Below are 26,779 nucleotides of genomic sequence, written 5' to 3' on the forward strand. Positions count from 1 at the left end.
AGACAGTCGTTCTTCCCGCGAACCATACGCGACTGGAATAGGAAAGGGAGGTAATGTCAGTGGCACGTAAAGTGCCCTCCGCCACACACCGTTGGGTGGCTTGCGGAGTATCAATGTAGATGTAGATGTAGATGCTTTAGAAAATTCTGATAAGTGAAAAATGTCACACATCTCGCCTAGTGACAATCCTTTACGTCAAAGTGTGCTGCTAAACAACCAGTCACTAGAGTTACTATGGAGGACTTGTGAGTTTTACAGTCAGAAGAAAGAATACGTAAGTATTCATGCACAGCCATCAGTTCCCGCTGATGAAGTAATGGAACACATGTCGAAAGCTCTTGGACTTAGTGCAAGAACAGTAGTAAGTGAGTGGGTGTTACTGCAAAACATGAGATATGTAGACATGAGGTGTAATGGTTCTGAGGCATCTTGATCTAATAATGTATTTTTAGCGACTTCTGGAAAGAAGAAAAAGTATGCTCATGCTGTCACTGACTTAGATTCTTTCCACACTGATTCTATTCCCAGGCATATTTATGCTTACTACAGCAGAAAAGGATATCTTACCATAGCAAAATTGCTAGTGTCATTAAAAGAAAGTGAACTTTTCAGGGGTGGGAAATTGTCACAAAAAATTGTGCTGAAAAGTATGGGTTTCCATTACAAAATGCCAGACAGACACAAAGTCCTGTTAGAAAAGTCGCATATTGTAACAGCTCGAAGCATATTCTTGCACAAAATTGTGGGCGAGGACATTCATTCCATAATATCACTAGATGAAATGTGGTTTAACGCTGGGGAAGCTGTTAGTAAGTGCTGGATGGATGACACTCCAAGTAGCACGTATTTGTGGTCATCAGTTGATGGGAACAGGAGCAAGATTAATTGTGGTCCATGCAGGTTCTTCCAGCGGTTTTGTTCCTGATGAACTTTTAGTTTTTTGGTCCAAAACGACAGGTGATTACCATGAAGATATGGGGACTACACATAATTTGTTGAGTGCTTCAGGAACCTTTTAAAACAGTTTTCTGCCCCTACAACAATTGTAAGAGACAATGCTCCATATCACTCAGTGATACTGAGTAAGGCACTACCCACAAATGACCGCAAAGAAGTTGTGGTGCAGTGGTTACAGGCACAAAATACTGCTGTAGTTATGACCACGATGAAACTTCGGCTATGTTTGCTTCTTAAAGAAAATATATTACGATGCCTACATATTTAGTAGATGAAATCGCCATGGAGCTGCATCGTACTGTAATAAGCTGCCACCATACAACTGCCATTTTGGTCCCAATGAGTTAGTATGGACTGGTGTGAAGACATACATAAGGAACAGTAATAAGTCCTTTACAATAACAGACCTCGAAAGCTGCTGTGTGAAGCTCTTGTGACTGTAGATGCAGCCTCGTGGAGGAAAAAGGTCAAGCATATTGAAAACTTTATTTGAGCAGCACAGACAGTGGAAGGTATCATTAGTGACTATGATCAACTTATGATTTGTCTTGGTGATAACAAGAATCAAAAAATGGGACTTAACATCTGAGGTCATCAGTCCCCTAGAACTTAGAACTACTTAAACCTAACCAACCTAAGGACATCACACACATCCATGCCCGAGGCAGGATTCGAACCTGTGACCATAGCGGTCGCCAGATTCCAGACTGAAGCGCCTAGAACCGCTCAGCCACAATGGCCAGTATAACAACAATCAAGATGGTTTTTTCATTAATTCCAACAAGAGTGATGATGGGGAGCTGTATGGAATTACCTACAGTGAGAAGTTACTATCTCAGTTATTATTTATTTTCTAAACTATGTACCACATTGTTTTTAAGATACCGGTCATCATCAAATGCTTATTTTGTGTATTTCTTTGCTCCTTATCAAAAGCGTGTGCTTTGTTGTCCTGATTTCAGTAGTATTATGCAGCTGTTTATTTGATGTCATTGTGGTAGCAACTGAAAAACAAATTTTATTGCTCAGTAGCTTATATTTACAAAGTGGAAAGGAACTCCTTGCAGTCTGCTATGTGTAAAGAGGCTTCTGTTGCAAAGTCGCTGTTGCAGTATAGGCAACCTAACTTGACATAACGCGAACTGTCAAGTGCACTGTTTTGCTGGCGCAGATATAGTCAGCTATGGTCTTCCTTAAGGAACCATTTGCTTAAAATGATTTAGAAAAAGCGTGGATGTGGTTTGTAGGCAGTCTCCCACATCCCACTAGGTGTATAGCGAGCTAGCTCTCGTGTTCCACCTCGCAAACATTTAGAACACTTTCTCACATTTTCACACAGAAATTACTCTATACAAAGACAGATTGAGTACACTGCTTCAGCCCGGAGGGGGAGGGCTGAATAGGAGACTGATCAGATTAGCTGTCTGGTCTCCAAAAAAGTGTGGATGTGGTTTGTAGGCAGTCTCCCACATCCCACTCGCAATCAGAATATTATCAGGGTGTCCTGGTTCAGGCTTCCGGTAGTTTTCTGCTTCCTAAATCCCTCCAAGTTGATGACAGGATGTTCTTTTTTCAACAAGGTAACATCAGCTTCCTTCTGCCCAACATGATGTGCTTCACTTTATTCACTGCTTCACAGCCCATTCCATGTGGATTCTTTGTGCCAGTTCCAACTTATCTGTATTGCACAGGTGGAACTCTTATCTACAACATACCCTTCCTTCCCATAACCACCCTTGTAGATAACTTTGTTAGTCCCTGCTTCCCACCTGCCTATCTTTTTTCCTACTTCCACTCCAATACTCCACATGTTGTCTATCTCACCAACGCACGTACAAATCCTTTCCCCTTCTACTACTCTCTTCTCATTTCTCCCTCCCGCCTCCTCTCTCAGCACAGCCTCCTGACATTGCATCTAATACTCTTATCTACATCTACATATATACTCCGCTAGCCACCAAATAGTGTGTGGCGGAGGGCACTGTTCGCGCCAGAGTCATATCCCCTCCCCCTCTCTGTTCTACTCACGAATAGCGCGAGGGAAAAATGACTGTTTGAACACCTCAGTACGAGCCCTAATTTCCCTTACCTTTCAATGGTGATCATTGTGTGATATGAAAGTTGGTGGTATGCTCTACATCCTCGGCAAAGATCGGATTTTGGAATTTAGTGAGCAGCCGCTTCCATTTAGCGCATCGTCTATCTGCAAGAGTGTCCCACTTCAAACTTTCTAAGAGATTTGTAATAATCATGTGATGGCTAAATGTACCAGTCATGAATCTTGCTACTCTTCTTTGGACCTTCTCAATCTCTTGAATCAGACCCAACTGGTAAGGGTCCCATACAGATGAACAATACTCTAAGACTGGATGAACTAAAGTATTGTAAGCGATTTCCTTTGTTGAAGAACTGCATCGCTTCAGGATTCTATCAATGAACCACAATCTGGAGTTTGCCTTACCTGTTACTTGTGTAATCTGATCGTTCCATTTGAGATCATTCCGAATAGTCACACCCAGATACTTGACAGAAGTTACCGCTTCCAAAGACTGGGCATTTATTTTGTACATGTACATTAATGGGGATTTTCACTTTGTTATACACAGTAGGTTACACTTACTAATATTGAGAGATAACTGCCAGTCATTACACCATGCATTTATTTTCTGCAAATCCTCATTGATTTTTTCACAACTTTAGTGTGATACTACTTTCCTGTAGACTGCAGCATCATTGGCGAACAGTCTAATACCGCTGTCAATACTATCAACCAGATCATTTATGTAAACCATAAAAAACAGCGGACCTATTGCACTGCCCTGGGGCACACCTGATGTTATGCTTGTTTTCTGTTGAAGTCTCCCCATTCAGGACGACATACTGCTCTATGTCTGTTGGAAAACTTTCTATCCAACTGCATATGCCATCAGATAGACCCTAAGCATGCACTTTTTGGAGCAAGCGACAGTGCGGAGCTGAGTTGAATGTCTTTCAAAAGTTGAGGACTATGGCATCCACCTGGGAGCCGATATCTGGAGCCTGTTGTATATCATGCACGAAGAGGGCCAGTTGTGTCTCGCATGACCGCTGTTTCCTAAAACCATTCTGGTTTCTGCAGATGAGCTTCTCGGATTCTAGAAAGGTCATCATATCTGAAGACAAAATATGTTCCATAATTCTACAACGAGTCCATGTCAGTGACACTGGTCGATAATTATGTGCATCCGATTTTCTACCCTTTTAATAGATTGCTATGACCTGGGCCTTCTTCCAGTTCCATGGAACTTTCCACTGTTCCAATGATTTCTGATAGATGATGGATAAGCATTGTGCTATATTTGTAGCTTAGTTAGCATAAAATCTTGCAGGGATACCGTCTGGGCCAGATTCCTTCCTGGCATCTAAGGATCTTAACTGTTTTACAATCCCAAGTACACTAAACACGGTGTCAGCCTTCCTTGTGCTTCCTTGTGTTTGTTTGATAATTGTCCCCATCAAGTCCCTGCACCCTCCACCAGGCGGCATTGGCATCTTCCCCCACACATATTCTGCTATCCCCCCCCCCTCGCATCATGCTGGCTCCTTACTCCCCCCCCCCCCCCCAACACACACACACACACACACACACACACACACACATACCATCCATCCCTGATTGCTGCTCCATCAGACACAGTCGGCGTCTAGCACCCTGAAATAGTGGCATCCATGTGTAAGTTGTGATCGTGTGAATGTGGGTGTATTTTGCTGCAGAAGGAGGACTTTGTTGCAAAGCTATAATATTTTAGCATTCGTTCCACTGTGCCTATCAGTGACTCAAACCCTCCTCTACATGGTGAGTAGCAATCTGTCCTTTCCATATTGTTGTTATTCAACACAAAACTGTTATTTAAGCCCAATAAGTTAGAATATTTCATGCAGACGTAATATTAAGTACAGTGTTTTAAACAGAAAAAGTATGCTAACATTAATGTCACACACCAAGACTAAACTGTTATTGTTACATTTGGTAGGACTGCTTGTAAACCAATCTTAATCCTCATTTTGAAGTGGCCACTTAATTTCATTATGGTCAGTGTGGGTAGAAGTTGTTGATGTTTGTTAAATCAACTCTGAGTAATATGCAATTCTGTTGTTGCATTTTTAGTAAAATTATTGTCTGCTTAAAACTAATACTGGTAAGTAAGTGTATCAATTAATAGAAATCAAATTTGCAAACAAGGAGCCCTGAAGCAAAGCAGCAATAAGGAAAAAGTTACCATTGTTACTGTGCTGTGTCGAGTCGCCTCTACACTATGGAGTAACAATCTAGGGAAACACTCTAGCGGCACTTTAAATTCAAAATAAGGGCCCTAGAATAATAAAAGGAAATAAAATAAGGCCTTCACAACACTTAACATACTTCTGCTGCTATGTGTTTATGTAAGAGAAATCATTTTATTTTTTGTAATAAATGTGACAGATAGTGACAAACATTTACAGAGGAATTGTGATGTCCATTACCATAACACCAAACCCAGAAAAGTCATGTGTACAGCCCATACAAATACCACCTATTATAAGGGTCCAACCCACATATGACTGAAACTTTTCAATAAACTCACTGTGAAAACAAAAGCTAATCAGGATGTAGAGTCCAGTAAACAGTTCTTACAGCCAGATTTACAGTGTCCTTGTTTCTACTCAGTGATTGAATACATGGTTCTATAAATTACAATGTACAATATAACAAATTTATTTACATTGTATATGTACGAGCTAAGTTTATATCATTCATTTAGTTCTGGTAGTTTATGTTATATATTATTTTATATGTCTTTAAAAATTAATATGCACATCTTCTCCAATATTTGTAATACACCATATTTTCATAGATTAAAGGGACCAATAAATAAAATCCTGACTAGAAAATCTCCTGATGCATGGTCAGCCAGTGTCTTATGTCCAGGACAAACAGTTTCGTAAAGAAAGCACAACATGATGATGACCCTTGCAATACACTAGTAATATGGCACAGTCATGTAGAATCTGGACTTGTATTTGGGAGGAGCTAACAAGTATCAATTATTAGAAAAGACAGTTACTTAAAGTATTGTTCCATTTAGTCTTCAATACTTAATTTCAGCCCATATGCTGATGAAACACAAAATGAATTTCGAAACTGTGACTTTGTCTTTGTTCTCCATCAAATGTTGTGTCAGCGTTAGATCTTTTTTTTTTATTTTAATTCAATACATTGCTCAAGTTGAAAGTACGTAAAATATTTTGTTCAAATCAAGGACACACATTTCTTCATCAAGTAAATTACTTTTATTTACCAGAAGAAAAAAAATGGAGGATAGTTTTGAGTTAACTCCTGTCATTTCAGAAGAAAATCAAATAAGATGAGAATCAATGTGAAATATCAGTCACTTATTCCCACTATCAATTAGTTTCTAAAAGTACTGTAGATTTTCAGTATATCAGTTGGCATGTAGAAGGTATAAATTCATTTTACTAGAAATAACATTCTGCTCCTAAAGAAAATTATGACATACCTGTTGCCTATAATCGTACACATTTTGTTTGAGCACACCATGCTTCCCAAATTATTGTATCTATCTTGACATAAACATCAATACACCCAATACGGGATGAAGAACAAGATGATTGTTGCCTTATTTGACTAAACTGCAAGAACATGTGTGATTTGATCTTGCAAAATTGTACAAGGAAGAAATGACTTTCTTCACAGAACACTTTTCACAAATATATTTTGGAAACAAAATTTAGAAGTTGCATGTATTTACTGTACCCACATTATATGCAACATCTTTTTTATAGAGCCTTTTAAATAACCACGAAGAAGTTCTTCCATCATTATCACTAAGCAGTAACATCATATTACTATCATGATGCATTGTGAAGGCAGTCACATACTAAGTTTAGTGGATACTCCTGTAATTCACTTCTAGCCTTAAGCCAAAGTTGCTGAAAAGACCAACAGTCTTGACCCTCATTCAGGTATTTGTATGACACTACAGGAGAAATATAAGTTACCGACAGGAGACACCACACTGTGCTCATGATTCATAATTTTAGTATGGTAGAATCCTTTGGCTATGATGGCCAGAACAGAATCATACGAATAATGTGAGACATTCCAGCAGACTATTAGGTAACTGAAGTATAATGCTCATTTCTTGCTTCGACAAGGAAAGCTGTGCATTATTCCTCTCTGCATGGCCCTGTTACTGATGAATGATGTAGTAATTATCATACAAATATTTTTATGTTGCCCAACCAACATGATCTCCTCCTGTTAATTTCTCTTTTTGGTTACCATTCCTTGTATGGTGCCTGTGTATGAAAAGCAAAAAGGGAAAAAAGACAACTTACATGGCACCACACTTTAAAATTGTTTGATAAGAGTCCACTGATACCAATTCTGACTGTGCAAGATATGTTTACATAAAAATTATGCCATTTACATCAGATTTGGCAAATTTCTTCTGAGATGTGTTGATGGAACACTACAATACTCATTTACTAACTTCCACCCTATCAATGAGTTCTTCTAATTGCATTTTCTTTCAGCACTTACAAGTAGATATGCAACTTTTTCAGATTTTTAACTAATTGTTTGCCATTCACAGTGTACTTATGCACTTAAAAAGGAGAAAATCTGGGAAGTTATTCATGCACTTCATTACACTGCATGATAGAACGAAAAATTGCAAACCTCCCCTCTTTCCAGTTGTGACTTTGAATCAGATATTTGGTTTGTGTGCATGACCTGATAAATAACATACTGATTTGGTTCAAGTAGAATGTTCAGTTAGTCACATGTTCCATGGATCATTTTGTAGATAGGTCGAAATAATGTGGAACAAGCCATTTTACAGTCATATCACAAACTGATTTGTACATATGATTACATCCTGAACATTTATAAGCTTTTTCATCACTACTGATTACAAAATGATATCAATGTTATAGTTTCTGAGTGACCGTATGTGTTACACATATAATATGATAGAAGGAGGATAAATAATGCCTGTTGTGCCATGAAGTAGATTTGAAATTTTTGGAAACATATGGCATGGGATTGTCTCATTGACAGGCAGTACTGTTACTGTCAACCACATGAAAGTATTTATCTCTATATAATGGCTAGGAAGTACTCTGCCCAAATCTCATAGAGTTTGTACCACTTGACACATTGTATTAAAATATTGTGCCTTGAGACTATATTCAAACATTTATTGTACTTGTTTCTTTTCCGCTAGTAACGGGCAAACTTTTGTTGTTGCAGATGCACGAAAGATGGCTGCCACCACAAATTTGCATCAGCTGAAGCACTTGCTATTCATTTAGAATGTCACATGCCAGAAAGTCGTGTGACTGGAAGCCAGCAACAGTTTCGTTGCACAGAATGTAAAATGATGTTCAACCGCTGGAGAGGATGTGCCATGCATTTGTGGGTTGCACACAGTCAAGATGCTGGGCTGCTTGTGTGCCCTGTTTGTAAGAAGTATCGTACTGCAGTAATTACACGGATGGTTGCACATATGCAGACTCATGGCGAAGTTCGGTCTTTTCATTGTCCAGACTGTGGCAAAGGTTTCAAGCAAGCAGCCCAGTTACGCAACCATCGGGTCATACATATGAATCGCAAGACTGATGATCTTCCTCGTTGGTTGGTTACTTTCAATGTTTTAATGTAGTTTACTGTTCCGCTATATTATCATACTGTGCAGTTTTGATGGCTAAATAGCAGAATACTATTACAGAAGACAAAATTAGTTCCATGTTCTATGTGATCTTTTTAAATTCTGCCTAATATAATTTTACTATGCTAACATCTTATACAAAATATTTTTGTAGCACTTATTTTTTAACACTTAACAAAGATAATTTTAAATAAATGATAATGCATAATGGACAGATATATTCCAAACTGATTGATGGAAGTAGTATTGGGAAAATGAGTAGATGACATAAAGGTGCATTTCAATGTTTGATAAGTTTTCATCTGAAAGACTGGAGAGAAACTTATTGACTTCAGGATGTGGAATTTAAACTTTTTTGAACTCTCTGTAGGGTTATGGAAGAAGCTAAATAGTATTCAGTTCACTTGTATTTCGTGGAATTAAAATGCTATTCTTTCTCTTGGAAATTGATTTTATGAAGGAAATAGGAATCACAAGTGTCAGGGCCAGTGGAGTAGGATTTGTGGACAGTGATCGTACAGGAAGCCATACAAAAATTGTTCGAAAAGCTTGTTGTCGTTCACAGACACCCAGCTGTCTTTGAAGCATTTAAACTATTCATGCGTTCTTCATTGGCAAATGCTTTTCTTTATCATCTATACTTACTTCCCTCAGCAATACCACCTTGCCAACAACTTTCTCTCTCCCCCTACAAAAGAACAAAAATACTTTTGCTATTTTAGTCCTGTTTGTTATTGGTATGACAGCTTGTATCTCCCATTCCATAGTTTTTGTGTGCCTGTGCCACACATTATATTTTTTTCATCAGGGTGTTTACTTAATCCTTTTTCAGTCATTGTATATTATTCTATGAAGATTTTTACTCTAGTCACTTAAATTTGTTTCTTAGTTTTTTCTGCACTGCACTTAATTTATTAAATTATTTTATCTGCTCCCATTCTTCTGGACAAATTTTTTGTTTCATGAATTTTGTAGAACACCAGTAGAGAATGGACTTACTAGTATTTTCCTCAGTTTTACATATTTTTTTTTTAAAAAAAAGGCTAATAATTTAAGCACATGTTGGCTGTTAGCACTCATCTTGGGATCTTCAACCAACATTTGTTTCATGGCTGGCTTTGTCAAAGATTCACCCTCAGATGCTGGTGGCACACTGGAGTTGAGTTCCTGGACATCTAATCATTGTTCAAGGGCCTTTCCCTGGTTGTTACTGTTGTAGTTTTCTCCTTGTTGCCTGCAATAACCATTCTTTGTAGCAGCAGAATCCAGGTTTTGTTTTTCTTGAGTCTTTCCTCTTTCTTGTTGAGACAATGGTAATGCTTGTGAAGTTAGATGGCTTCCTAGAACAAATGGGCATAACAGCTCCTCTCCACATCAAGTAATTCTTGGTACCATTTGTGTGCCGTATTTGAGGCTCTTCACTCTAAATTATTAATAATGTTTATTTACTGATTGTAGTGTAATAAGTCTCAGTGTTTTAGCATTTTACTTAATTTACAGATAAGTTGATTTTGATCAGGGTTTTCTTGGTTTTAAGGTATGCAACCAAACAATGTGACATATGTCTCAAAACATATGCCGATTCAAAATGCTTAAAGAAACATATACAGGCTGTCCACAGCAAGCTGCGGCCTTATGTTTGTCATGTGAGTACATTCATAAATAAACCTCAAATTTAGAATTTAATATCAATGCTGCAAATACATTAGCTTTCAAAGTGCCAATACTTTACACTACATGAAGGGCTGTTTGTATTAGTATCTTGTTTGACCTGTCATTACTCTAGAAAGGTGAACAAATACCACTTTCATTTTTAGGTCATGAGAACTCATCTTCGAAAAGAGCCATTTTAAAATCCCTGTAGAGATGTACTGATTTAGGCATTTTGCATATTCTTTGAATTATTTTAGATAAGCTGAAACAACTTTCTAATCAGTTGTAAGGTGCCACTCCATATTATTTGTTGATTTACACATGATTATTATTCACTGTATTTTGGCTCATTGGAAAATTAGGCATTGGACATTCATAAATGGCTAGTTTTGAAGGACGAACTTGCTCTCAAGGTAAATATGCCTATAACTGAAGTTCTGGCTGTGAGCATATGATGCAAGCCTACCTATTCTCCTGCAGTTCTATTACTAAGTCCCCTCCAAAATATTATAATAATAATAATAATAATAATGAAGAGTTTGCAATATGTTTTATACAACACGGTTAGTTTATTTTACTTTAATTTCAAGTGTTATGTCCCTACTTGTTCTGATCACACTCACATTACAGTTGCATTCACTCATTTATCATTTGTCATTGCTGATTCATTACAGTTTAACTAATGTACATAACAACGCCCCTGATATGAAATTAATCGTACGCTTCAAAATTATTACTTTAACCATGATCGCACATACATAACACATTGTACTTGCATGATGGTCCTCATGTGACTAACTCACTCTTCACACCAAACGATCTCCAGGTGCCAACCTCTCCCTTCTAGAACTATGGGGCATCTGCATCAGCAATGCTGCTGCACTGTGGAAAAGAAGTTTAAGGATAGATTTGATTCATCAAGTACATGATCGACATCTGTACCCTTACACAGTGGATGGCAATTTACAGCAATATAGAGCTAAAATCAAACGTAAAATTGTTAAATAGATAGACTTAGGGGCAGACATCACAAATCACATGTAATACTCTTCAATACATTCATGTGAATGTACATTCAAGTAATTGTATCATCCTGATTATAATACAGGCATTAGTAGAGCTTATTTCGCTGTCCACTGCCAGTTTTTTGGCCAGTCTTGCCTTAAGAAAGTAGCTCAGATTCTGTAAGTTTTACCAGTACACACCGTTTCTTCCTCTTTTACAAATGCCACCACATAAATTTAATTTCATTTTTTAGCTATTTACAACCAAAAATGTGGTCCACAATTGTTGAAATCTGCTTTCAGCCAAGGTTCCAGTATCCCTAGATCATGTTATACAACTGACATTGCAGTTGTTTCGGAAGGTCATAGAGAGCACCTCTTCACATCATTGTTCATTCTTAACTCATGCTGCGTCTTAAATGACATCTGTGTTTTGAGGACATTAAAATTTTTGAATGTTCCTCAACTGAATTTAACCCTGACAGAAATATATTAAAGCTCGGATAGATTACTGCACACCACATAGAGGAGTCATTGAGTTGCAGAGAGAGACGATGAAAAAAAAATGCTATAATATTTCACCTTTCAGACAAGATTCTTCTTCAGTAGTAGAAAACTTCCACACAATCAGACAAGAACAGTTCACCCATATATGGCCACTAGAGTTGTTGACGCATGACTGTGTGTGTTTTCTACTTCTGAAGAACAACCTTGTCTGAAAGCTGACATGTTTATAGCATTCTTTTCATTGTGCCTATCTGGAACTCTGTGCCTCCTCTATGTGGTGATTTGCAATTTATCCATTCCATGTTGTTGTTATTCTGCCCTGGAGTTTCCATTGTTTGATACATTAAAATCCTAAACTTGAAGAAACAAAGCCTACTAGTACCAGCTATGTTTGTTCAGTGGCAGTATGTTAAACACACTAGAATCATTAAGGTGTGATATGACACGAAATCTGCTTTTTTTCATGGGACTGGTTTCAAGCTAAAAGTCATATCATTTGTAATTAATAGTTTGGGGTCAATACTCATAAAAATGGAAGCATGTTTGGCCATCCTGAAAGTCCGCACTTTGTCAGTGTTTCCCACATGATTGTGTTCATCAGCAGAGGCTGTAGTTCAAATATTGATTGCTAGATGGCATGAAAACACTGAAGAAGCATGGATATGCATCATGGCCAGATGCTGCTTGTCAAACTTGCTTAGCATTACCTCATGATTGTGAAAAAACTGACATTATTTTATATGGAATATGATGCAGATGACTATAGAGATCATTATACCGGACCTTTAGTCCTAAATTACTTACTTTCTGGCAACCAGTCCACCTGCCAAACTGCAGTCCTGACATTGTGTGTTCAGCTGTATTTACATTCTGCCAGAACTTCCCTTGCCATATTTATACTTGACATTTGTACTGAAATCTCAGTTAAAAGTGCATTCAGTACATAGTTCCAACACTATTTTATTTTAAAGTACAACATTTTGTCATAGAATCAGAAGTGGAAGGTGGACATCAAGTCACTTCAGGATTAAGCATTGTCATTATTACACTCTTGAGAGTGTGGAACATCAAGGGTGAGGGAAGCTTATGAGGATAACTGATGACCAATAGTCAAGTGTCAGATAATGCTGTATTTTCAAAGTAGTCTGGAAAGCACAGTATAAGTTCACATCAGAACAGCACCTCTTTTTTTGTACTTACCAAATTTTATGATGAAAGACATGAAGGAATAACATAATATGCTATCTTCCACATTATTTCCCCTTTACCCAGCATCATTTTGTGTTTGGGCATTTATGGTCTTCTCCTCTTTCCCCCATCTTTCCACCATTCTTCTTCTGTAACTCTTTTGTTCCAGCTCAGATTCCTCCTTTTTTAAATGGTCTTTATCAAGTCATCCAATTCTCTCTGAGTCTCTCTCTTGCTCTCAGATTCGTTTATTTTGGTTTTCTTTCATCTTCCATTCTCTTTACATGTCTAAACTACTTTAACCTACTCTTCTCCTTTCTGTCATTCAACCTTTCTACTCCAATTGCCCCCTAATGGCTTCATTTCTCGCTCAGCCTCTCCTCATTTTCCCTGACAACTTCTTAGGAATTTCATTTCACTGGTTTGGATTCTACTCCTTGCTTTTTTTTTTTTATCGCTGTCCCAGTCTCGAAAGCATATGTCAATATGGGTGTAAAGTACATCACTTACATGAAATGCTTACACTTCATTGGCATTCGCCAGACTAAACCCATCACACATTGGTTGAATGCATTGCTCCGTTGTACCCATTTGCTTATTTCTGCCTTAATCATTGCATTCTCCATTATCATGCATCCTAGATATTTAAAGTTGTCCACAGTTTCAATGTTCTATCTTTCAGTATTAATTTGTCCGTTGTCTTCTTCATCTTCTGTGGTTACTAACATGATCTTACTTTTCTCGACAGTGCATTTCATGCCATTTTTTAATATGTCTGTATTCCCAACAAAGCATAAGGAAGTTACAAAGAACAAGCTCCCTTTCTCCTGCCAGTACACTGTCAAAGAGGGAGGGAGTAGTCCCAGTAGACAGTAGAAATGGGTAATGTGCTGTCAGATAGGCAAGAAGCTGACTGGTAAAGTATGATGCAAAGATGCAAGTAACTGGTTTAGAAAGAGGAAAATCACTCTCTGTAAGTTACAGAGCTCCAAAACTGATCGTATAAATGAGAAAATTATTCCATAAAAGGTCCTCAAAGATAACTCTTAGGACAAGCTTTTAACCTCATTGTAAATAATCATGTTGCTTATGCATATACATTTGGCCAATTTTTCCCCTTCTCAAAAACAGTGTTACAAAAAATCACTTTAGTGAAGTGCATGTTACTTCAAAGGGTGTGCACGCACGCGTGCGCTCGCGCACACACACACACACACACACACACACACACACACACACACAGTCTCTCTCTCTCTCTCTCTCTTTCTCTGTTTAACATAGTAAATATTGAGGAATGGATTGGATGTGTGTTTTTAATGGTTTTCAATATAATGGTGAATGTAGTGGGTTTCATTACATTGCGTTATATGAATGTGTGTGCCTGTTTCTATTTATTTTGTACAGTGAATTGTGTTCATGGTTAATTTCTGGATTCCATATAAATTAAACAACTTACCCAAAATTTACCTCCCTCACAAAAATAGATTATAGCATGAAGGAAAACTTGCAGGGATGCAAAACAAATTAGGGAATATAGTAATAGAAGTAAGTAGCTAAAATTAATAATATGCCATCTACTATTTCTTGGACAAAAGATTGAGCTGTGTATTATAGACACTTACTATTTTATGAAGCATTTGAAATTTGTGTGCATTCAGTCTAAAGTTCACGATACACATGCTACTGGCTACTCCTCTACCCAGAACAGCCTAAAATGAAACTTTCTTTTAAATTAGTTAGTTATATATCAGTCAAAAACCATTTTACAACAAGGAGAAACTGGCTGGCTATCTCTTATGCCATCATTTAGATGGGTCACTGAAAGAGGGCTCCATTCAGTTCCATTTATACTCAGCCTCTCATTTACTTCTAAGATACTGGAAATATTTCACTGTTTGGACTCATGATGAGACTGAACTGCTACAGCATCTGAACTCATTTTCATATAAATACTCACCAGACCCTTTTTTGAATCTTGTGCTACTTTTCTCACTTCAGTGTGTCAGTTCCACCAACAAATAATAGTAATTGCACATTGTCGGATGCTACCCTCTTCCTTTCCCTACTACTTTGACATTTATGACATGTGTATAAGTTCAGAAGCTGGTTACAACATAAATAAGGATCAGACTTCTACCACTAGGAATTACTGAACCAGCTTCAGTTCAGAGCAGGCATTCTGAGCCCTAGACGTAACAGCTTTTAGGTGGATACAAGACAGTGTACCTCTTTTTGCTGGGTAATAGTCCAGTCTGAAAACTATTCTCCTACGGGGCTGTAATTTTCTGTTTACATTTGTCATCAAAAGTAGCTTTTTTCATTATTCAAACATACTGGTCAGTTTGCCATAAATATATTGTTAGTCATGAGTGAGGTGACAATAGTAATCTATCAGTCTTGTCAGCCATGATGATTTTTCCAGAAAAAAATTGCCACATTTTGCATTTCAATTAAGTCACAGCTGGTGTCCATGCATTATTTTTGTTGGGGAGGCAAGAATGTTCAGTGCAGACTTTGCACATACGTTTCTCTTTTTCAGAACATTCTGGAGAATATCTCGAACCTTGACTTAAAGATATTGCTCCATTGTGATATCTGACACAACAGTGTTGATACATTGTCGCAATATGTCCACTGCTGTATACTGCTTATTCACTACTGAATGGTCAAGTGCACTTTTGTTATTTACAGTTGTTAGTCCAAGCTGCCATTAGAACTATCCCTTTCCTTCCATTTCAATCAATTTCCCGGACAATTTCTGGTGAGCAACATTTTTTTAAGCACTTGAGATTCCTACCACTGTATAAATCCTTCTGCTTGTGTTTGCATGAGATTTATTTTAAATTATCTGTCATCCCTGTGCTAAGGAGTTGTGACCACCACAGTAAGGATGCCTCAGTGTGACAAAGGTTAAGTAGAAGTGGCTACTTTTGCAAAGTTTGTATGCCACTCTTCTCCTATCTCCCCACCACCAACCCACAAGCAGTGTCTGTAACAGTAAAAATGCATCAAGAAACCATGTTTGATCCTTATGCCCCCTTATCACCAAATTGATTAAGATGATCTCACTAATCTTTTCAAATAGCTGATTCACCCATTCCTTGTGTGTGTGTGTGTGTGTGTGTGTGTGTGTGTGTGTGTGTGTGTGTGTGCGTGCGTGCGTGCGTGCGCGCGCACGCGCATGGGGGCAGGGAGATTTATGTCATGTTATGAAGGATTCCACTACCTCCTGTTCCTCAGGTCAAGTTGCTGAAAGTTTCATGTTATGAGACATCTCACACCTCATGGAAATGGGACAGCATTTGCACTTCAGCACTGGTCTAGGGCTGTTTTCCACCATCACCTGCAATATGTTTTCCAAAACTGCTGATTTGGGAGTGGTTGGCAATTTGCAGTGCAGTAATCAGTTCCCAATCTGGGTACACCTATCAAACAGAGCAGTGTCTGTAAAAATCCATCAACGTGAGTGCTCAGCAAGATGTTGTACAGCCAGCTAAGTGAATGTAGAAACAGCATCCAGGAATGGGTTAATAGCATTATTTGTATGGATTCACCTTCCTGGGAATGCATCTGTATCAAATTGTTCAGGACAGATAAGAAGGCAGTCTCTTTCATGTTAGTTTGAGGAATGTTACTCTGCTACTAGAGGCAGGTGAACAAGAACGTCTGTGAAGGTTTAAATACAGTTTGATTTCTAAGTACGTCACAATTATTTGGATCAAGAAGGCACAATTTTGATATGTCATTAAAGAGTGCAAGTATAGATCATGGCAACAGTTTGCAAGTTTAATCAATTGTTCCATCAAACCAGAACAGATATGAGAGGCCATGAAGAGGATTTTAGAGATGGTGCCCGATTTATGCTGTGGTGAGGAACAACATTCTTCAGACCAGCAAAGGAGACATAGCAAAAGACTTCAATGAACACTACTGCCTGTCAGAATCCAGCCTTCTATCATGAGTGAGTGAGTGATCACTGAGAGGAGCAGTTGGAATTCCAGTTCTGTAAATGACAAAATGTACAACTTTCCTTCCTCTGTATGGGAACTGGACTCAGCATTGTCTGTAGCAAGCGACATATCTAATGCAGTTAATTATAAAATGCACTGCAGCATTTTGTGATCACTTTTTAACTTCAAAAGCAAGATAGCTTCCCCAACTCATGGGAAAAGTCACTTTAATTCCCCTTCTGTAACCTGGGATGGACTGTATATGTTTGAGTATGCATTATAGCATTGCTTGCACCAGTTGTGTGGGGGCAGACCATGGTGCAAAATATCAAAGTACACCTTGTCTGGATCTGAGACAGTTTCTTAGTCTCCATCAGTGCAGCTTTGAAGATCTTATTCTGCCTTAAATATTCTGATCTTGTAGATGGTGGCTGTTATGTGCACTTGGCTGTGCATATATTACCTAATTGGTATTTTCTTTTACCTTGAAAAAGTATACAATGCTACTTCAAGACATAATCTCCTTAATCAGATACAGGGCTTCAAGGGACTTCTCACTGTTATTATATAGCCCTCCCTCCTAGTTATTTTAGGGTTAGAGCTGGTAATGTCCAAAATCATTTGCCCCTCAAGGTAATAGTTGAAATGGAACCTTTTTAAAAATCGCTGTAAATAGTATAAACAACAATAAGCATTCTTTTTCAGTGCTCCTTATTTGTAGATTTATATCCTAATTCTCTATTCTTCTTCCAGTATTCCTGCATCAACATGGTAGTTGTCACTAATAGTTAAGAGATTGGAGAAGTAGGTGGAAAACACTGGCTTTAAATTTTCAGCTGAAAAATCTGTGTGCTGCTTTTAAACATTCACACTGTGTTTTTAATCTTCCAAAATTCAGAATGAGGCATACAGTTTTAAACTTTAAAGAATCAACAAGGTTTCCAAGTCTCAATTTCAGTGATAAACTTGCCTGGTTACAACACTTGAGGGATCTGATAGCTTTCACTCGATGATCTCAACATTTAAAAGGGTGTTTGTTGTAAGGTGACGGGAGCAGGCAGCACATCTGCTCCAATTCTGTAGAACTGTTGTATGGTCTTGGCTTCATTGTGGTTCCACAGTGAATAGGTCTGCTTGGTCATCCTCCCTGAAAACCATTGGTGCAATCCACTATGAGGGAGTCAGAATAAAATTTTCATTCTGTAGTGGAGTGTGTGCTGATATGAAACTTCCTGTCAGATTAAAACTATGTGCCAGACTGAGACTTGAACTCGGGACTTTCCTTTCGCAGCTAAGTTCTCTACCAACTGAGCTGTCCAAGCATGACTCATGACCCATCCTCACAGCTATACATCCACCAATACCTCATCTCCTTCCTTCCAAACTTCACAGAAGCTCGCCTGTGAATGTTGCAAGGCTAGCACTCCCAGAAGAAAGGATATTATGGAAATGTGGCTTAGCCACAGCCTGGGGTTTTTTACAGAATGAAATTCTCACTCTGCAGTGGAGTGTGCACTGATGTGAGGCTTTCTGGTGAATTAAATCTGTGTGCCACTGCAGAGTGAAAATTTCATTCAGGAAACTCCCCCAGAGTGTACCTAAACCATATGTCTGCAATATCCTTTCTTCAAGGAGTGCTAGTCATGCAAGGTTTGTGGGGCAGTGATGTTTGAAAGGTAGGAGACGAGGTACTGGCAGAAGTCAGACTGTGAGGACAGGTCGTGAGTCATGCTTCGATAGCTGAGTCAGTAGAGCACTTGCCCCAAGACCAAGGTCCCAAGTTTGAATCTCGGTCCAGCACACAGTTTTAATCTGTCAAGAAGTGTCATGAGGGAGTCAGCTTAGACACTGAGTTATTGAAGACTAGTCTCTATGCTGAGGTCTGGGTCCATCACTTTCCATAAGGTAGCACCTCCTTAAGGTATGAAGAGAGTATAAAATTTATCAGTTCACATCACAAAGTGATATTGCCTATGCATCCATGCAGTGCCAGCTTAATAAACATTAGTGAACAATGTGGCCCTTTGGGATCCTGCCTAACAGATACATTTTGGGAGTTCCAAACTCCTAATTTAATGGCTTGTGCCAAGACTGGAACAAATCACCACCTTTGCTTGTTACGAGGCCCAGTGTTATTTCAGATTCTACAACTTTTGAAAAGGAGAGCATTCTGAATGTAGTTTTTCTCAAGTGTCTTTTTTAAGTTTCTTATGCAAGCACTGCAATTTTATCACAGTGTATACAGTCAGATCTAAGCAGGGGGACATTATTGGCTACACTGTCATTTCTTGTGACCATGACTTCAGGATCTGCCTACCAGACAAATTAACAGTTTACACTGCATAACTGTATGTGATCCTTAAGACATTGGAGCTATGTGATCCTTAAGACATTGGAGCAAGTGAAGCATAAAAAAGGGATGAATTTTCTCATCTATTCTCCAAGCAATTCGTCAAGAGCATTCAGCACAGAATGTGACCCAGAACACTTCTTCCACTTGCTACAAAATTAAGGTGAGGAAATAGCAGCAGTTGAATGTCAGAGCACATCAGTATTCTTAATAACAAGAAATCTGAAATGACATTCAGTGATGTACTGGTGACACGCTATAGAAAATGATGCCCAGTCTCTGTAAGACATTGTCTTTTAGCTGAAAGGAAAGTTATGCCCTGCTAGGTTAATTTTTGGCCTGAATTTACTATCTATAAGCTCTACCCAGTGAAACCAACCATTCCGCCATACCATTCGTCCATTTGGTCATAGAGATTCAATCTCTCTCCAAAGGAGGGAAAATTCCTCTGATCCATGGCTTTTTACTCCATCATGAGGATTCAGATCTTTGTGGTGTCTATGATGTACATATAGCATATTTTAATGAAGTGCAGTGTGTCGAGAAGGCTGTAGAGAGTTTAATGGAGGACGTGCCATTTATTTTAGCTAGCAACACAAGTGTGCTAAGCATTTAAAATTTTGTGAATTTGTTGGAATCCACCCTCGACTATTAGGTTGGAGAAGTTTGTTTCCTTGCAGAGTTTCATTGTGTGTGTGTTTGTTTAGTTTTTGTTAGTGGAAAAGCTTAACCTCTCATGGTTGATGATTGCAGACATCTGTCATGTGAAACTTCTTGATATTCTTCTTAGACTCGATGTAACCTACAATGGACTGTCATCAAACAGGTTCCGCTTTTTCCATGCATTTGATATATTATCTAACAGCAACTCATCATATGCAGTAGCCTTTTCTCTGTTGAGTATGTGGAGTTATCTCTCAATTCTACACTCGTATATTCTACATCAGACATTTTCATATTCATGCAATGGCTGTAAACAGTAACTGTGTTGTGGGGCTTCGGTAAAGCAAAGTGCTCACCCAGGACTGGCCACAACACAGTTGTACTTGCTTTATGTGAAGGTGTGTGTGTTTTCCTTTCCAGAGAAGGAATTGGTCAAAATTGTTGTGTGTAACAGTCTTATTGTTTTGCCTGTTTACAACGCGACATGTCATCTTTATGTTAGTAGCTGTCTATCCATTTCATAATATTGTTGGAACCCCGCCATCAAAACTTGTGTGTTTAATTGATTTTTCTATTTCACTCAGTTCACACTTAATACTGTTAAAAACCTGTCATTATAAAAATGGTATTCCACTCTGAAGTACTTTATTGGATATCGTTGAACAGAAAGATTTAAATATATTAGTAATTAAAAATTCTTGCTACACACACCTCAAACGTTTTCTGTTATTACTGTATTATTTTCACATGTTTATTATGGAGAGGTGGATCATGGATCAAAGGGACCAATAAAACTAGCATGAGTTACCAGTGCTTTGCTAGATACACTTTTGTTGCCAGACAAATAACTATATCTTACTGATTGAATAGTTTTCGCAATCTCTGTATTGAAACTGAAACCTTTATTGGTGCAGGTCTTGTCTTTGTCAGTATGTGTAATGCATTTTGTTATATTTAGAAAGAGACCGTTGAATTTGGTTCTAACTGTTTCATTATATCTCTTCATTCTCACTAACCTTCTCAGAAAAGCGAATTTTGTTCATACGAGGGAATCCCAAAAGTAAGGTCTCCTACTTTTTTTTTATAAGTACATAGAACTGTTTATTTCTACAGTGGTTTACATCAGTTTACACCTTGAACATTTAGCTATTTTTTGACATAATTACCTTATGAACCTCTTCTTTCACCTCGTTGTCGGAGCTGAATCGCTTTCCGGCCAAATGGTCTTTTAACCTAGGGAACAGGTGATAGTCGCTGGTTGCCAGGTCAGGACTATAGGGTGGGTAGGTGATTATGTTCCACTGAAACTGTTGCAGGAGAGAAACAGTTTGCCGAGCGATGTGTGGGTGAGCATTGTCATGGAGAATGTGTACGCCCTTGTTCAGCATTCCTCTTCTCTGGTTCTGAATTGCCCATTTGAGTTTTTTCAGAGTCTCACAGGACCTGTCAGTGTTAATTGTGGTCCCAGAGATTCACCTTCGACAACAAAGTGAAAGAAGAGGTTCATAACTTTCTGAACAGCATGGCGGCGAGCTGGTATGACATGGGCATACAAAAACTGCCACAGCGTCTACAAAAATGCATTGACAGAAATGGTGATTATGTCAAAAAATAGCTGAATGTTCATGCTGTAAACTGATGTAAACCATTGTGGAAATAAACAGGTCTATGTACTTGTAAAAAAATAGGAGACTTTACTTTTGGGATTACCATCGTATGATTTTATCTGTATTTTTTTCTGTGTTCAATACTAGGAAGAGATTCAACTTTGTTTACACTTCATTATATGAATGTAGTTCTAGATATGTAGTTTGGTATCTTGACTGTAGTGGACTTTCATAATTAAACAGGGGTTCTCCCATCCTCTTCTGTGCCATATTGTGTTAAGTCATCTTTCCTATTACTGCTATTAGCTTGATATAGTTGTGGAATTTGAATCCAAACTATTATAGAAATAATTTAAAGAAGAGCTAAACACCTTGTGCGTACGGTATCTGCATGTAGATGTTGCCTGAGAGCAGTCATTTATGGTTGTTTTCTTCCTTTATAATATACTGTTTTTCTGTCTCTGCTTCTGACAAATGGTTTATTGGAACTGCGTGGTCAAAGAAAAGTGTGTGCCAGACTGGAACTCAAAACCTAAACCTTTGAGTTTAGCAGAAAATACTCCTGCTGACTGATCTACCCTGGCACAACTCACAACCTGCCCTCACTGCCTTACTTCTGCCAGTGCCTCCATGTCAGGGCTTTAACTCGAAACTTTGCCTTTTTGCAGCAAGGTAAGTTTCCAGGTTCAAGTCCCATTCTGGCAGAAAGTTTCAAAACAGGGATTTCTGAAAACAATTTACTGATTTTTTTCCAACTCATTAAATACTTTTCCAACTAAGAACTGTCCAAGTGTTGTGGAAATGTCCTTAAAGTGAAGCTTTCTTTTCTTTTCCCTGTTTGTGCCTGTCATTCCATGTAGCTAGCATTCATCCATTCAGGCTATCATTTGTCGTGTTCTGTAGATTCCCTACAGGAGTGTGGAAAAAGTCAAGTTGTTGTTGTTGTGGTCTTCAGTCCTGAGACTGGTTTGATGCAGCTCTCCATGCTACTCTATCCTATGCAAGCTGCTTCATCTCCCAGTACATACTGCAGCCTACATCCTTCTGAATCTGCTTAGTGTATTCATCTCTTGGTCTCCCTCTATGATTTTTACCCTCCACACTGTTCTCCAATACTAAATTGGTGATCCCTTGATGCCTCAGAACATGTCCTACCAACCAATTCCTTCTTCTAGTCAAGTTGTGCCACAAATTTCTCTTCTCTCCAATTCTATTCAATACCTCCTCATCAGTTATGTGATCTACCCATCTAATCTTCAGCATTCATCTGTAGCACCACATTTCGAAAGCTTCTATTCTCTTCTTGTCCAAACTATTTTTTGTCCATGTTTCACTTTCATACATGGCTACACTCCTTACAAATACTTTCAGAAACGACTTCCTGACATTTAAATCTATACTCGATGTTAACAAATTTCTCTTCTTGCCATTGCCAGTCTACATTTTGTATCCTCTCTACTTCAACCATTATCAGTTATTTTGCTCCCCAAATAGCAAAACTCATTTACTACTTTAAGTGTCTCATTTCCTAATCTAATACCCGTAGCATCACCCGATTAAATTGCACTACATTCCATGGTATAAGAATAAAGTTTCTTGCAGTTTTAGCCGTATATAAGATGTTTAGGCATCTTGCTACTTCAGATTAAAATTCGAGCATTTGGCATTTTCACAAGCTTCACAACAACTGAGGGCATTTCATGTGAACTGAGGCGTACATTAACAAAAACCAGACATCTCCCACAAATTTGACCTTTACACTATATTAACAATAAACAATAGAATGTCACTATAGTACATAACACTTTGTGAGTTCAGTACTGGATGAATGACATGGAAAGCAATGTATGTGTTGGAATCATCATCCTGTCATGTATTCATAGAGTCTGATATTTGTACATAATTAGATTTTATTTATTTGGTGACATTTGAGTAGGACACTAATTATTAGTAATATTTTGATCTACAGGTTCCATTTTGTAAGAAAATTTATATTACTTTATTTTTTACTTATTTTGTTATTAGAAATTAATTCAGATTTATTATTTTGTTATTATTTTATGTAATCACCCATCAAGTTGATACAGTATTGCAGTTGTATGTAGAAACACCTGCTAGGTAGGTTGTGGTTCTTGGCATGGTACCTGTTTTGACTAAAGACTTTCAGAACAAAACTAAAAAATAAATAAATAAAAAATTATGAATTTGTCACATTACAACTCTGCACTTTACTATGCACCAAAGTTATTGCATCTTTTTGAAAAACAGTTACTTTTGTAAACCACCTTGTAAAAAGTTATCCAGCATATGAGGTAAAGAACACACCACAAACTAGTAGATTGAATAATTCTAATTTACTGAAATTAAGCAAGCTGGTCAGATGTTTGGTGTTCAATAACTTATTGTGCTACCATTGCTCTTTTGGCTAGTTCAAGCCATAAAAATAACATGGGTGGAAAAGTCAGTTATACTGAATTACACTTCACAGCTGTTGTTCGCAGATCGTATTCCTCAGTCAGTCTTTTCTTTTTTAGGTTTGCGGTCATGCTTCAGCTCGCAGAGCTATGCTGCAGATGCACCTCCGTCAGCATACTGGTGAGAAACCTCATGCCTGCCCTATGTGTGCATATCGGACAGGTGACCACAACTCTTTGCGTCGTCACATAATGCGTCATACTGGCCAGAGACCATATCGATGTCCACATTGCCCATACACAGCAATACAGAGTAGTTCATATAAAAATCATTTAAGCTCAAAACATCCTGGACAGAGTGGTGTGTTTTCCTGCATTCACTGCCCCTTCAAAACTGTAAATCGAGAAGGATTTGTTTTACATGTAAACGATCACAAGAATGGTCTTTTACCTGTTGCAATGAATGGTGACAGTGAAGAGAATGCAAAAAGTAATAGTGCATCACTTGCTTCTTAGCAGGATAGTTACTTGAGTGATATTTTAAACTTGACCTTTTGTTTTAGCTGGAGTGATGATTTGAATGAAATTTAGTAATATATTTATGTTTCATACAGTACTAAAGATAAAAGCTTTGTAAAACGGAAAACACATTAGTGAAGAAAGAATGTAAATTCTGCAGTATTGGTGCAAATCAAAGGAAAATATAAAACTGTAATTGTATAGTAGGTAAAACTCAGGCTGTGCAACTTCAATCTACTATCATTTTCTTTCTTATAAAAATTTATTGAAATAAATACACAGTATTGACTTGTGATGACTTAACTATTTGTTATCACATGTAAATACTTGTGTGTGTGAAGGACCTTGATCTGCAATACTGACAGAAATTATATATCAAGTCATAAATTGCTGATCTTTTATTAGGCATGTTTGAAGGGTACCGCTGGGCACATACAGAAATTTTGTCTGGATGAACATGTTTTTAAAATGCCATTAGCTGAGGAGTTATATTAAGTCTTCTTTTACTGAAATCAGCACTCAATAGACATAATTGTAAAAGTCTCAGATTCTTTTGTAAGTGTTCATTTTTGTCTTTTCTGGAATTCCTAGTAACTCTGGTTTACAATTTTACTGGTATTAATATACCTTTGCAATAATTTAATCCTGTGTATTGTGTCTTATAAAGAATCAGTTGTCAACGTTTGGAGATAATTAAAGAAAGATTGGAGACATTTCTTATGGCATTTATTTAACAAATGTATCATTGTGCATTACCAACATCTAACATAAATAAAAGAAAATATGACAGCAACATTGATGTGAAGAAAAATGTATGAGCACTTTATCTTTTACAAATTTGTTGTGATCATTTATTTATTCCAAATCCAAGCATGTGAAGTTACATGTTGATAAACAGTAATTCTTCACACTCTTTGTCACTTACATTGGCATGTTAGTGTAAGACTTAACACAGTCTGTAATGCTCATATGAAACTTTTGTGTCTGTTTTCTGGTAAGTAAACAAGTTACTGTTTTGTGTATTAAGCTGCAACAGTCACTTAATAATATATATGGTGCAAATGAGTCAGGATAACAACAGAAATGTAAACAGCTCACATTTATGGCTACTGTAAAAATGTGCCTAATAATTATTATAAAGATAAATACCAGTAATTGTACAAGAACAATGCTTGTATGGAAGTTGTTGAATATGAGATTCTTGGTGTATCAATCTGTTGGCAACAAGAGATGGTACCTTAAAGAAAAGTGTGCGTGGCTGTTGTCAGTTTACCTGTTTTTCTAAACAGTCTGTGTGAGGTTTGAGGTGAATCACATGATGTTTTGTAATGCAAAGAAGTGCTAGGGGCAGAAAGAATTCTAAAGTGGTTTAGTTGCTGTGTGACTAGCATTATTGTAGGCACCAAAACCTGGCATAATACAATGATGTGACCAAATCACAAAACTCAAAAGCAGGTGTTTGTGTGAAGATTGAGGGTGCACCTATAACAATGCAAAAATCCTTACCATTCAGAAAAGAATGACAGTTGCTTTCGTCACTATGCTGGTAATGTTGAAACAACCTGCCCCTAAATCAAAACATTTTGTGCAGTGGCTTTCAAGACACACACATATTATACAGATTTGGATTGATACTAGACGTCATACCCCTTGGTTTGGTGCAGTAGTTAGTCTGAGTGTGGATTTTAAGCAGTTTTCTCACTCTCTCTCACATGGGTAAACACAGTACAACAGTAGGTAAAATAGTGAACCAGGGCCCACCTTAGCTGGCAAGGGACCATGTGCTAAACTTCTGAGCAGGGCTCTCCCGCATTCCCCTCCTTTCTGCCCCTCCTCCAAGACAGGTTATACACCTTTGTCATGTTCAAAAGTATCCCAAGTTTTGTCATCGACATAATACCACTATATCAAAATACTGTTACTGCAGCAAAACTACTGTTGTGATAGGAAAATAATTATTTGGAGATGGAATCTTAATAGGTATGGTAATTACTAAAACGTTAATAATAAAAACCAACTTAGCTATGGGAATCCTTCCAATTTAATGAAATTCAAATTCAAGTAAGGTTCACAAGTGTTATTCAGGGTATATACTTAAACGTTTCCATCACTTGACTGTGCTCTTTATTTACAAGAAATTAAATGAGTTGTAGGTTATACCTACTAAGGGTTTTCTGCTTTAAACACTTTACACAATTAACCTTTACCTTGCTTTTTGAAAAGCGAATTCATCCATAATATCTTCAAAATTCAAT

General features: G+C 37.7%; 1 protein-coding gene across 5 annotated transcripts in view; it reads left to right on the forward strand.

Moving 5' to 3' along the window:
- Positions 1–25,240, forward strand: part of LOC126475180 (zinc finger protein 774-like) — a 144,739-nt gene extending 119,499 nt beyond the window's left edge. For 4 of the 5 annotated variants that reach the window (XM_050102813.1, XM_050102814.1, XM_050102815.1 and 1 more), the window contains 3 exons: positions 8,252–8,635; positions 10,207–10,315; positions 24,126–25,240. In XM_050102813.1, coding sequence (XP_049958770.1) covers positions 8,252–8,635; positions 10,207–10,315; positions 24,126–24,521 — 889 coding nt within the window. In that variant the 3' untranslated portion in view covers positions 24,522–25,240. The remainder of the gene's footprint in view (positions 1–8,251; positions 8,636–10,206; positions 10,316–24,125) is intronic. The other variant, XM_050102818.1, reaches the window with a different exon arrangement.
- Positions 25,241–26,779: the final 1,539 nt, after the last annotated feature.

The sequence above is a fragment of the Schistocerca serialis genome, chromosome 4 (assembly GCF_023864345.2).
Source record: "Schistocerca serialis cubense isolate TAMUIC-IGC-003099 chromosome 4, iqSchSeri2.2, whole genome shotgun sequence".
NCBI classification, from domain to species: Eukaryota; Metazoa; Arthropoda; class Insecta; order Orthoptera; family Acrididae; genus Schistocerca; species Schistocerca serialis.